Consider the following 14757-nt stretch of genomic DNA (forward strand, 5'->3'; position numbering starts at 1 on the left):
TGGGTGCTGGCACCCTTTCACCTGCTTAGAGACTGAGAGAGGCAGCAGCTGCATTCTAAGCTCCAATCTGACACATTTCGCACTTCCTTTCCCTACTTGGTTTCCCATCTTTGCTGGGATCTACATCTTCCCTCCAAGGTCCTACCATGTGTTTCTTCCTTCAGTTGGGTCTTGAGGGACAGGAGACAGTGCTTTCCCCATAGTCTGGCCACCCATGACTATACCACAACAACTGCATGGCGGGAGAGGCAAGGCGATGGGGGAGGGCCGTGGTTTTGCCTGTTGTCTTGATCCACGCCTGCAAAACTCTTCTGGTATCAGTTTCTAAACCCATACAGTCAACTTCCCTTTTATGAGACGGTGACAGTGAGACTGTCCTTAGGGTTTCTTAAACTTTTTGCTGAACTCTGAAAAATGAAAAGAAGTACTTGGTACCTTGTGTATCTGGTGTGTTTGTATTTTCACATATGTGTGTCTTGAAATGCAGGTGAGTTGTGGACAATATCCAGGTAGTAAAATCAAACAACACACCCTACCCCTGTTCGTTCATCCTTTCTTTTTTTTTTTTTTTTTTAAAGATTTTATTTATTTGACAGAGAGAAATCACAAGTAGGCAGAGAGGCAGGCAGAGAGAGAGGAGGAAGCAGGCTCCCCGCGGAGCAGAGAGCCCGATGCGGGGCTCGATCCCAGGACCCTGAGATCATGACCCGAGCCAAAGGCAGAGGCTTTAACCCACTGAGCCACCCACGCGCCCCTCGTTCATCCTTTCTAACTGCTCCTAAGATCAAATCATTGGAAAGGTCTTAAAAAGAGTAGTGCGTTTGAGGATTCCTAATTTTTGTCTAAGACTAAATACCACAAATGTTTACCATGATTTTGTAGTGCCCGATTATCTGGCCATACTTTCTTATATGATATTGTTTTCCCTTTCTCTGTTCCCCAGAGAGAGAGACTTTTGGTACAGCAGCATGTGATTATCTACTATCCTCAATCCCTGAACTTCTCTGAACCCCTACTCCTGGTCCTAATGCCTCTTCAATACATCAATCATAGCCATTCCTTTCAGATGTAACCCAAATTAAGTGGCTTCTTCCATAGGCCCAGTCTATACTCCTTTAAACCTTACTCTTTCTTATATTACTTTGGACCATATAGACCCATACAATTATGTGTGTGTGTGTGTGTGTGTGTGTGTGTGTGTATGTGTGTGTGTGTGTGTGTATTAAGTAGGTGTAAGTTTTGTCTTCCCAAATAAATCAATAGATTTTTGTGCGGTAAGCTAAACTGAAGTTTGCACTTACTCTGGAAATGATCCAAGAGATTAAAGCAGTGAGGCAAATTCATTTATTCCACATTTTTGGCCTTCTAATGGGTGATTCAGCTGTGTCTAAGTAACTTTTGCACATGTTAAAAACATTCACTGTAAAACATAGATTAAAAAAAACCCATTTGAGATAGTTGCATTTTTTTGATACGTCTGATTACTTTTTGGAAAGTTAAAAAATATTAATTCGAAATAAATGGATGGTATTATTAATGCAGATAAAAAATGATCAAATAACAGAATGACAATAACAGTTAATTTACTCTTCATTTTGATACAGGGTTGATACAGAGACTTGTGCTTTTTGCTATTTAATTAGCTTGAGAGCACTGTGCAATCAATTTAGTTCACGTCTGTGACATGAACTTAAAATACGTATTTTTAATGAGTGGGAAAAATATTAAGGATATTCTCAAGATGAAAATGCAAATGACAGAAAAGTGGAAAGAATACTGAGATTCTGAAACTAGATAATTTATAGCAGTTTACTTCAAATAACAACACACTGTGCAAAACAGTTTACTTCCCCTCTCTTCCTAATTTTGCCAAAGTTTAAGTATATGGTATATGTTTTACAATAGCATTCCTTTGAATGAGAGAATTTGATAAAAATGATCAAAAACAAGGAAAATGACCTCTGTGAGAGATTAGCTGATCACAATGAAATCAAAGTGTATTAGTTTAAAGTTATTTTGTATGGTATTATTTTTTTGTGTTCACCCTCACCCTTTAGCATGCAGTGACTTAGGTAAGAATAAAGTCTCTTAGAAGTCATTTTGATAAAAGTCTCAACTTCCATGCTCCTTAGAGTGAAATGGGAAAATAGCATGATTTTCATGTTGGTTTAGGAAGCACTTCACTGTAGAAAACTTTGTATCCATTCTGTGAACCTCAGGACCCGGGCATACACCCCTGGACGATTAGGCAGTCCACACTGGTATCCAAATGATGTCACACCAGCCAGGAACCACCTGTTGTTTTCTTGGCACATTAATGGTCCTCCGGAATCCCCCTAAAGAGAAAATTGCAAAAGAAAATTGTAGATGTGTTGTCAATTGGCATAAACATCTAAGGTTATTTTTTAGCAAATCAATTCAAAACTAAAGAGCAAAATATGATTTAATTGCAAGTCATCTGTATATCTCTTCACCAACACTCTCCATTAAGAATGAGAACTTTTGGCTGCTCAGAAAGGACACGGAGAAATTCTTGACAACTAAAACATAATTTGCATGTAACTCTTCGTAAAGCACTTTTATAGCAAAATTTTCCTTAACTTTCATTATGGCATTTTGATAGGCACTAAGAAATTCTCTAAGGCACAACTAAGAGAAGAATCCCAACCAAAATATATACAAAAAGCTGATCATTTTATTAAAAGTGGTATGATATGGTTTCACTCTTATGTGGAATTTAATAAACAAGAGATGAACATAGGGGAGAAAAAAAGAGAGGCAAACCGTAAAACAGACTCTTAACTACAGAGAACTGAGGGTTGCTGGAGGGGAGCTGAGTGGGGGCATGGGGATTAAGGGGGATGGGGATTAAGGAGGGCATTTGTTGTGATGAGCACTGGGTGTTGTATGGAAGTGATGAATCACTAGATTCTAATCCTGAACTAATATCACACTATATGTTTACCAAATGGAGTTTAAATAAAAACTTGAAACAAAAAATGGAACAAAAAGAAGTATGTTCTAAGAACTGGGAGAGGCTTTGCAGAAAAGACACTTATTCCACGTTGTGTGTTAGAGAAATTAAAAACTCCCACAGAAAGTTGATTTTAGTTCTTTCAGGTAGCATTAACTTTTTGTCATTAGATAATCAGATTTGAAAAAATCTTAACATTTCAATGGGAATAGGTATGTCAATGATATAATTTATGGTAAGCACACATATTTTCATAAATTTTAACTGATGAATAATTATTTAATTTTTGAAGGTATTAATTATAACAGCTTCTGCTGGAGTTAATTTCATATATTTCATTTGCACATGAGTATTTTTATGTAATGCAAAAGAACATAATGCAAACTTATACCATTACTTAATGATGGCATTGACAGATATTTCTCTTACATTTATTGTGCAAAATTTTTAACCTTTTTTTTTATATTTATGAAGGAATTTAAAGTCTTGTGTACTTTGGTTGCAATCCCTGGTACAATAGAATATTTCAACCCGAGTTTGTGTTAAAAAATATCCTGAGAGACTTTTTGTCTTGATTCTTTATTATCTTTGGGACCATGTTTAAGGGGAAAAAATGTGGTGTATAAAAGTACCTTTTCTTGCTTGGGTACAGAGGAACATAAATTGCACTGGCAACATAGGTTACCTCTTTTCTAAATGTAACAAATGTGTTTGAAGGCAGGGACTGTGATTTTTATTTCTATATCCTAAACCCTTTATTTATAATTTGGGTCCAGAACTATTTATGGGATAGTTAAGGATAACATCCTTAATATCCTTAATACAGACTCAGAGATTATTAAAAAATAAACCTCAACTGTTTGGGTATTTTGAAAAGAAGTCCTTTGGTTTAAAACAAAACAAAACAAAACAAAACAAAAAAAAAACCAATAGAATTTAGACATTGACTCCATGAACAGGTTGTTAAGTTACCCAACATGTGCTGGATCATTTGCAGATATTCAAACAATCCACAGGGAGGCTTGATGCCCAACAGTTGGGTTGTCTGTATGGCTGGAGACCTATTGCGCATGGGACTGTCACTTCACTCATCTAACTCTACCATTTCAGTTCTGTTACATAACTTCATGCCTTAATTTGCTGATTTGTTCAAGGAAGCCATTCTCTTCTTCCACCATCTCAGAGATGGTGGAAGTGTGGACTTCAAAAATATAAGTGAATGTCCAGACCACGAAGTATCAACCTAAAATTTATGTTGTCATACCAGTGGTTTTAGTATCCTAAAACACACATTACTGGGTCCCAGGATTAGAGGTGCTGACTCATCAGGTCTGTGCTAGGGCCTGAGAATTTGTTCCTCGAATAGGTTCTCAGGTGCTGCTGAGCTGCTGGGCTGGAGGCCATCTTGGAACACCACTGGAATAGAACAAAGGTCTACATAGCTAGCAAAATGAGTTTGCTTTTTGTGTAGTTCACTTTGTCCTATATAGAGGGGACCTCTACAGTCACTTGTGAGGCCTCGAAATCTAGACAACCACCCCACACATGCAAGCTTTTGGCAAGCCAGAAGATATTTAAGAATGTATGAATGCTGGGGCGCCTGGGTGGCTCAGTGTGTTAAGCCTCTGCCTTCGGCTCAGGTCATGATCCCAGGGTCCTGGGATGGAGCCCTGCATCGGGCTCTCTGCTCAGCAGGGATCCTGCTTCCCCTCCCTCTCTGCCTGCCTCTCTGCCTACTTGTGATCTCTGTCAAATAAATAAATAAAATCTTAAAAAAAAAAAAGAATGTATGAATGACTAATAAGACCAATCCTTTGCCACTGTAGAGGGGAAATAATGTTTCAAAAGAGCTCATTCAACTGATGTATCAGTTGTAGCATATCCATAATTTTAAAGATATTCTTATTTAATCAGTTAATCCTTTTGTATAAAATAGTATTAAAGTTGAACAAAGATCATGTGACCCTCTATACTATGGATTACTCAATCACGATAACATATTACATAAGATCCTGCCCTGTGTGGAGATGTTCCCACTTGCGAATGAATAACATACTTAGTCTCTCTAGAAATTAGACCCAAACATAAGATTTGAGAGATCTGGTACGAGTGACTGGCTTAATGTAACTCTAATATCAGTAGCATTCATGGTCATATTTTCTACCTCGTGCATGAGGCACCTGCCACACACCCCCCATTAACTGTAACTGAAGTTGTACAGCTGATTTCCCTCCTGAACAATAATTCTATAAATCTCCCTCTAAGTGGCAATATATCTTACCTTTAGCATGCTTTTCATTTTAAAAGGAATGTTTAAGATCCAGAGATAAATTTTAAGCAAGAAGAAAGCTGTCTTATCTGTCTTGAATTTGAAAGTGTTCAACAATGCAGAATAAATGTAAAACTAGGCTGAAAGTTTAACATGATTTGAGACACTGATTTAACTAGAGCATACATATAAAGATTCATCTGCTTAAGTGTCTGTTAAAAAAATTCTTGTATGAAGTCGAATTATGTTGACATAGATGTTAGTATATATAACAAGTTATTTGCATTTTTTTAAAAGATTTTATTTATTTATTTGACAGAGAGAAATCACAAGTAGGCAGAGAGGCAGGCAGAGAGAGAGGAGGAAGCAGGCTCCCCGCTGAGCAGAAAGCCCGATGTGGGGCTTGAACCCAGGACCTGAGATCATGACCTGAGCCCAAGGCAGCGGCTTAACCCACTGAGCCACCCAGGCGCCCCACAAGTTATTTGCATTTTAACAGTGAAAGATTTTCCCATGGTACAAATGTCTGTGTCCACATTTGTAAATTATTACTTTGTTCATTACTGCTATCAGGTTTAATCTAATCCAGCAGATGTTAAGGCATCAACATCTTATTAATTTTCAAATACAGAAAACATGCTAGAAGATTTATTTCTAAAGTCTCATAGGGAAAACTGTTAATATTTTCAGTGCTTATTTAAATGCCTTCTACGTATTACCTGATTTTTAAACCTCTAAATAAAACTTAAGTGACTTGCCCAAAGTCTCACCCATAAGTATTTAGGCAAGGGTAACATTAAGAGTAGTCTGAGAGCGGCACCTAGGTGGCTCAGTTGTTAAGCATCTGCCTTAGGCTCAGGTCACCATCTCAGGGTCCTGGTATGGAGCCCTGCATCGGGATCTCTGGTTGGCGGGATGTCTGCTTTTCCCTTCCCCACTCCCCCTACTTGTGTTCCTGCTCTCGCTGGCTCTCTCTGTCAAATAAATAAAATCTTAAGAAATAATAAATAAATAAGACTAGTCTGAGCCCAGAGTCTATGCTTTCGTGACTACTCCACACTGCACCTAAAAATGAACAATAATTCTAAAATTGGGCAGAATTTATTTTTTATTTGTTGAGTGCATGTGGATTTCATGGCACTAATAGATGGCTACATTATTTCAAGTGATAACATGTTCTTGTCTTCAGTGAGGGTAATTTGTGAGTAGGAGTTTTCTCTGGTGATCATGTAAGCCAAAAGCTCCTGATACATCAGATATATTGCCATGTTGACATTCAGTGAGATCATGTGATTACATCTCTAAAATGAAATATAAATGATAAGATGAAAATTCTAGTGTAGGAGTTCCAGGTCCAGATTTATGCCAGGCTGTTGAGTAAGTTCTAGTTTTTAACCTTCCTACAAGTGGTTAGTTGCAAACTGGTTCTAACCAAGGTATCCAGGTTGGTTTTATGCAGAAAATTATTTCTTGTCCCTGGACCTGTGCCCCAGACTCAAAACCAGGGTTGAAAATTGGAAGCCAATAGGTGAAATTGGCCTTCTGACTCCCTTTTTGTGTTTTGTTTGAAGTCTGTATAGGGTTTTAAAGAATTAGAATTAGATTTAGCTAAGGTCAGCAGTGGGTCGGCACTACATAACTTACCTGACTCTCTCACACAGTCATATTTTATGCCTCAGCTCTAAAGCTATCCGATCTTAGTATTTCTCCTTAAAAATGAGTTTTCTTTCTAATGCTCACATCCACCCTAGGAATACTATGCAAGTAGGCCACAAATTTTTTAAAAAGTCACAGTTTGGTAAAAGAAGAAATGAAGTTAAAAGCCTGATGATTTTTTTACTCCCTAATCATTGCGAAGCCATAAAATCATTACAGAGCAATGCTTTCTGGAGATGTAGAGTGAACAGTTTTACATACTTACCTGACAAGAATCTATTCCTCCTTCTTCATAACCTGCACAGACCATGTTTTCTGTAATGTTATATTCTGGCATCTGTTGTTGGCATTTCTCATTTGATAGAAGAGGGACATTGGCTTCTTGCAATATGTTTGCAGTAGGGCCTGTTCAAAATGGAAATACGGCCCACCAGTCAGAGGGGATCAACGTGCGTCCCTGAATGAGCCGCCATCGGTCTTATTTATTTCAACAGTTCACTCTCATTATCGAGTACTGTGTGTATAGATAGTGAAACTAAATGCTAAACCTTAGTATTTTTAAAGCACATAATAAAGCCCATCTGTGAATTTTGCCAAGTGGATAACAGTAAAGCACTCCTTTTGTTTCCAAGGGCTAACAGGAATGGGGGATTGGACTAGACAGGCTTTAGGAATTTGCAGTAATTTTAAATGGTTACGGTTTTGCTCATGGGGGGAAAGATAGCCCACCAACACGAAGAGTTTCATTTAGGGAAATTAGCAATGACTCTGAAATCCAGGAGGCTTTTCATTTGACACCTGAAGAGGTGCTCCCTGATAATGGCATTCAGCAACTTTGTGAGGTTCCGTGAATGAGCAGGTGCACACGGAACAGAAGACAAAGCTCAGCTGAACTGTGCCCTGGTCTAAGGGCAATCAGCTTGTCATCCACACCCAGGTGAAGAGAAAGGAGGCATTCTGTAACAGAGTGTACTCCCACGCTTTTCACAAAATGACTCATCTATTGCAAGCATGACTCTCTGTTTACTGAAATACTAATTCCAAGGGGGATGTGAAGCCCGCAGGTGTCTAGTGCCTCAGAAAAGGCACCTAAGAAGCACTTTCTAATAATTAGCAATTCTATGTAATTCCACAAGAGAGGCAGAAAGTTGATGATAACTTAGTGCATATGACAGCCAGTGTTATTGCAAAAATGTAGTGACTTCATTTCCACCCAAGTTTAATCCACACACTAAACAGGAAAAGTGTGTGTGTGTGTGTGTGCGTGTGTGTGCGTGTGTGTGTGTGTGTGTGTGTGTACATGGACATGTGTGTGTGTATATAAGGTGCAAAGCAATATATGTAAGATTCAGTGCTGTGTTGGTCAATGTTTAACATAGGTTTTCAAGGAAAAAATCCCTAATACATATCATTTGCATGATGTAAACACTCAAGGTACCAGCATGACAGTGAACAGGAGTTGGGAGGTGTGCACAAGTGGCAACTTCTGGCTGGTGCCTCCAGCCGTTAATCACTGGATGACTTTGAAAGTTTGACATTGGACTTTAAGACGTGAAGATGGAGGAGGGAATTCAGCATCTCACTGTTACTCATTCTATGAAGACCAATGATGGGCTGGTAGACTCTAGTTTTTGTTATAAGCTATTATAAAATCAAAGCTCATTTTACTGCTCGTCAAGGAATAAAAAAGATTGGATGGGTATATGATACAACTCTTTGGTAAAGAAAAATTTGAGCAGTGTTCTTATATTTAATATTTATTTGTCCACAATTGCCATAAGGATAATTGAGAATACACACATTAAAAATACATAAAAATATCAATAAAGTTCTTTTAAGTTTCCTAATTGCCTTAATTTAATGGACTAATATCACTTCACTTCTTCCTAGTAAACGATGGGTTCATGGTTTTCCTAGTTAATTACGATAATATACTCAACAGTGGGGGCGGGGGGAATCTGGGTTTTACACAGTTAAGTAGCTAGAAATCATAAGACAAAGTTCATAAAATTTGTTAAAATTTCCATCACCCAGGAAGTATGTAAACATGATATGACCATTTATTCCTAAATGAAATTGATCTGATACCGATTTTCCTTGGCTCCATGCCACTCTTAAAGACCCTTCTTAAGTCAATTGAATGCATATCTTTAGTACCAATAAGTAATGTAAGCCAAGTTTACTGAGCTCCAAAAGAAATACCCATTTCCTATGGAATAAAGAGCCTTAAATTTTGTTAGGGGATAATTTGTTTTTGAAGAGTCTACATTGTGGCCATAAATGTCTTTTAGTTGAAGTCAGATAGAGAAAATATCTATCTAGGAATCATTTTTACTCTTTAGATTTCAAATTTAATAAATCATGGCATCTTTCAAGCAGAGGAAATAAAAGAAAATACTGCCTTTGACTTCAATGCATTTAATGGACAGCAGACGAGGTATTTCAGTGACATAATGCAATTGCCATGGAGAAACCCTGTTAAAATCATCAGGCAAAGACTAGACTTAGAACGTCACCCTTTCTTTTACAAGGGAGAAGGGTATTATTCTTGTTGGTTTTTAAAAAAATATTGATTGATTGATTTTTAAGAATATTTTAAATATTTATGTATTTTAACTTAATATTTTAAAATATTTTAGTATTTTTAACTTATTTTTAATATTTACATATTTTTTTAAATTTTATTATGTTCAATTAGTAAGAAGGGTGTTTTAATTGTGAATGCTTTGCTTCTGGTAGCTGACCTTTCCACAAAATTCTGTGGCTTTTCATCTTATGTAATAAGGATTTTTAAAATATCTTGGCCATGATCTATTGCGACTCTAGAGGCTGGGTTCTCCCACCAGACTATATAGTGCCTTTCCTTTTTGCTTAATTTTTAATGGGTAGTCAAAATTCTGCCCTAGATGGAATAACTTCTATCAGGAATTCTGAAGCCAATGTGCCTTTTAGTTACATTAAGAGAGAACAGAGTACTAGAATTTTGTAAAAAAATTACATTTGGTTAGTTTTAATATGCATCTTTTATGTGTTTGGAAAACATCCTGTTAAATAATGCTAACCAGTGAGTTTATAGTCTTTACTGTAAGATTTGTGCCACATCTGAGTAGGCTGACTCAGCATGGTGAAGTTAAAGGGGATTCCCTTCTCATTTTTTAGGGAATGGGAGTGTAAGGACTTCATGTGATAAATAAAGATAGTTTTGTTGATTTGAAAAATGTAACAGGTAATAATTTGGCTTTTGATCAGACTTTACCCAGGTGCTTTACAAAAATAAATTTTGTAATGTTTGTAATATTCACTTAAACAGACCTATCTTTTCTCTTTATCATAGTAATTTTCATAATACCAAAATTAGGTGCTAAGTTTGGGGGATGCTTGAACTCTCCTCCTATAAGGAGTATAGCATATGAATTTAAGTCAGACAGTGCTTTTAAGAGCTATTGCAAAAGATGTTGAAAATATTCACATGATAGTGCAATAGCATCCTTTTTATTAGTAGGCATTTTCCTTTTATTGAGTCTAATGATTTACCTTGATGTATAATCCTCCCCCAGCCAGCAATGGAACAAATTCTTCCTGGAGGAAAAACTTGATTTTCTTCTGGTAAACAAATAGGTTGTATATAATCTGGAAAAACAAAACACAAACAGACAAACACGCATTTCTAACAAGTTTTAAAAATCAATTATTGTCAACATTTTATCTAAAACACTTGTATTTTTGTTTTATGCTGCTTGAACATTTTTTAGACATCAGTCTCAGAGGAAAGAAGCATCTCAGGGTACTTTTTGACAATGTACTAGGTATCCCCAGTGGTCTTTTGGGATCCTTTTCTACATTGTCTCCTAATTACACTTTAAGAATGTAAACAATGTCTTAGTTCTAGAGTTGATCATTTTTATTTGATTTTAAGTAATCATGCTATTTACTGTGTCAGCTGTGTGAAAATCTTGGGAAGGCTTTTCTTCAGGGCCAATTAAAAGACACTCAGACAAATGTTCTGAAGCTTTTTTGATTTTCCTCAATTATCTCCACATTAAAAAAGCTTTTAGGTGATTGTTTTACAGTGCACTTATGGAAGCATCAGCATTGGTCACTGACTTTTAAAGCCTTTCTCCAACAATTTACAAGCTGCCTGCCATTTATTAAGCGCCCACTACACTTAAGACCCAGGGCAGACACAAAAATGAGTAAGATATGGTGCTTACCCTCAAGGACAGGGCTACCTAATTAATCCAGTAATAGTCTGCCTTTGATAAGTGCTCTAAGACATGTGTACACCAAATTCCATGAGAACCCAGAAATGGCAGCATTTTATCCTCACTAGGGGTTGGAAAAGTCTTCAGAGTAAAGGATGGAGTTGGGCAGAGCCCTTCAGGATAAAGTTCACTCCATCAGGAGATTTCTTGCACATCATCTAGGTATTTGGAGGAAGTCTTCCAGCTGCCATTCTATTAATATTATTGAATCGCCTTTAAAAACTTCATTCTAGAGTATATGCTCTTCTCTCAGTTTGTCCTATTCTGCCCTTTGTGGTAGATGGACCTGCCTTTCTCCCACATGAGAAATACAGAAGGCATGCATTGGAACATGACCTATTTTCTCTATGCTGCTCCTTTGAGTTCACTATTTACAGGGGTCTCAGAATATTTTATTCTGCTCCAACTTTCTAGAATGTTGTATTCAAACACTTGATGAAGATAATTGAGTATGTTTTGCTCCATTCCCCAATTCCACTTAAATTATAATGATTTCTATAACAAATTATCCAACCTTTATGGATTATTAATTCATTGGTACTGATAATATTTCAAATCTAATTTTGAATTGATTTCACTAGATAAGATGACTAAAACTGATGTCTTTTACCTGTGTAATTCACTTTAAAGTCAAGGTGCATCATGGCGAGGTCACTGTCCTTTTTCCGTTTATTGTAATGAGGGTTTATGACGATTTGATCTATAAACCGAGTTACTATTTGAGGAGAAGTCAGATTTGATGTCATATGCAGGCCTAGGACTGCTTCCCACTTGGATGGCTTTAAATTTCTCCTGAAGATAAAGAAAAAGACGTGTAAGAAAGCCTCCACCCACCATTGTTACTTTCTAAAGATGCTGCTCATAGTAGATATTTCAGAACTATGTGTGCCCATCCTAAAATATTCTTGAATTTCTCTGAATGATTCTTCTTTAAAAACATTTCCTTTATTTTTTTATTCTTCTGGTTAGATCACAGAAAGAACCTTAACTAGTGCTCATTTCTATCACTTCCCTTAGATCATCTCTTGATCTCTAGTTCTAGATTGAGGTTCAAAACTTCAGTTTCACATTAGAATCACCTGGAGTTCTTGTAAATAACACTGTAACCTGCTTCCCCTTCTCTATCTCTGATTTAATGAGTCTGGAATGGAGAGAGGGGACTTCAAAAACATAGGTTTTTTAAATTTTTAAATTAAATCTCCATTTTTAAATTAAATCTCCATTTTTAAATTAAATCTCCAAGTTTATCCTACTGTACGGCCTAGTTAGAGAACCACTGCCTGAGATCCCTTTCCACTGTGGAGACTGTATATTGGTCCAGGGTTTCTGCAGAAAGCCCCAGCCAGCAGTAAGGAGATTCAGGAGCTCTCCTGTTCAGGGGGTTATTGAATTCACACAAAGTTAAGACAAGCAATAAAACCTATTATGATATTTACAATCTAACATACCAACTCGAGTAATTTTCATATCCAATGAACTTGAATAATTTTCCACACATAATGTTGGTCCTTGATAAAGAATTGGTAAAGGATAACATTTGTGTTCTAGGAAGATTAAATGACAATTTGAAAGTATGCAGGCACTTTCAGCTGTGCTTTTGGCCTGAAACAACATCACACCAAGAAACTACTAGTGGACAGCTGGAATTAAGCCAATTAAGCCATATTCACAATGCAGTCAAAATTCAATAACTGCTATTTTAAAAGAGCTAGTGATCTAATTCTTAATCATTACAAACGCCTCATTTAATGGGGTCTTTCAACTTGTTAGAATCCAAGTCACCTACAAATACACAAAGGGCATGAAGTCATTTCAAGTCCATTTGTTTATCTTTTTACCTATCCATTACTTTGTTGAAATTAAACAAAGGATCGTGTTTGATCAAGTCGCTGGCATCAATAAAGCCAGGGAATGCCTAAGCATCCAGGAGACATCCACCGAACACCACACTGCATTAAAATCAGAGGAAACTTATTGACATGCTTTATAGAAGAGAGTAAGACCCATTTATGGAGAACCTATTTTGTGGCAAGGGCAGTACTTTGCATCAACTCTTCATTTTTGCCACCGTGCTATGGATTTTATATTGAGAACAACCTGGATGCTGGTAGTTTAAGTGGTGGGGCAGAGACTTGAACTAGGACCATTTGACTTCAGAGACTATACTCACACCAGCATAGTGGGGTGCCTCCAGTGGCTCTGGGCAGGGTTCTGTGGGCAGGGTTGAGAGCATGAAGTGAGGGTTGGGAGGAGAGACATGCTAGGTTGCTGGATTATCTGGGCTCTGAAAGGGGAGAATGTCCCTGCTCCTAGTGGTTGGTGGGCCAGGAGGCCATTATGTTGCTGTGAAGGTTCTGTTTGCTTGTCAAGAGACCTTTTCACTTCCCCCTTTCCAGGTCAGAGGAATCAGTACTTCAGCCAAACTGGACTCACTGATAATTTCGGACATTCTGACTATATCCTCTCCCACTGTACCCTGGGACTCCCCTGCCCGCATTGGCTTCCTCAAAGTGAGGGGATATAATGAAATCTCTTTCCTAGTGTCCTATATCTGAATTTCTTTCCACATCACACATTTACGTATGTTTCCTAAAGCTCAGCTGGTCATGGTTTTCAATTGATTAGTAAGAATACCTCTTACGGCTGACAGGTAATAGGGAGTTACTCTTTTTTAAAGAATTGTATTTTTTCTTAAACGTTTAATATATAGTAACTCAATATTTGCAAAAAATGAATTCTACAAGTATTACACCATGTTTCTTATTTTGCATTTAATTATGTTTATACACACTATATTTTGTATTATAATTATATGTAACCAAGGCATTATATTAATATTCATATTATAAATAATAGTAATTATATTAATGGTATAAAATTTGCTCAAAAGGAATATGAGCCCATTATAGAGGTTCTCTTTTGAAGTTAATAGAGTGCATTTCTTTAAAAAAATGATAGGATTGTCTTCTTAAATACTTTCTACATATTTTATCTTTAGGATAATGTATGTTTTATACATTAAAAATTCAGAGAGATATATGCAGCTATTTGTTGGGGATTTAACTCAATGACAAAATAATGAAGTTCAGGGGCACCTCAGTGGCTCAGTCAGTTGAGTGTCTAACTCTTGGTTTTGGCCCAGGTCTTGACCTCAGGGTCCTGGGAGGGAGCCCCATCAGAACTCTGTGCTCAGCAGGGAGTCTGCTTGAGATTCTTTCTCTCTCCTCCATTCTCTCTGCCCCTCCCTCTGCTCACGCACTATCTAAATCAGTAAATAAAATCTTCAAAAAAATTGCAGTTAAGAAAAAATAATGCAGTTTAGTAGCTAATCTCCCAAATTCTTTTGTAAGTACTGTACACCTGTGAGAACAATAAATATTAGGTACTGATATGAGAGAGCTTACAGGCAGCACAAAGTTTAGTAATCACCATTTTGTCTTGTTATTTCAAGGTTTGGAGTAGAAAACCAATCCATGAACCATGGACTGTGAAAATTAAGCATACATGCTTCAAGCTACTGGTCTAATTAAATACAAGTTATGGCAGTATTAATCTGACACATTCTTAATGAGTTCCAAAGTTGTTATAGTCTACAC

General features: G+C 37.0%; 1 protein-coding gene across 1 annotated transcript in view; it reads right to left on the reverse strand.

Moving 5' to 3' along the window:
• Positions 1 to 2180: 2180 nt before the first annotated feature.
• LOC111146811 (transmembrane protease, serine 15) overlaps positions 2181 to 14757 on the reverse strand; it is a 115304-nt gene continuing 102727 nt past the window's right edge. The window contains exons 23-26 of the mRNA XM_022502508.1: positions 11772 to 11953; positions 10434 to 10529; positions 7165 to 7304; positions 2181 to 2336 (exon numbers count right to left, since the gene is read on the reverse strand). Coding sequence (XP_022358216.1) covers positions 2181 to 2336; positions 7165 to 7304; positions 10434 to 10529; positions 11772 to 11953 — 574 coding nt within the window. The remainder of the gene's footprint in view (positions 2337 to 7164; positions 7305 to 10433; positions 10530 to 11771; positions 11954 to 14757) is intronic.

Source organism: Enhydra lutris, unplaced genomic scaffold (genome assembly GCF_002288905.1).
Source record: "Enhydra lutris kenyoni isolate GAN:26980312 unplaced genomic scaffold, ASM228890v2 scaffoldscaffold2, whole genome shotgun sequence".
Classification (NCBI taxonomy): domain Eukaryota; kingdom Metazoa; phylum Chordata; class Mammalia; order Carnivora; family Mustelidae; genus Enhydra; species Enhydra lutris.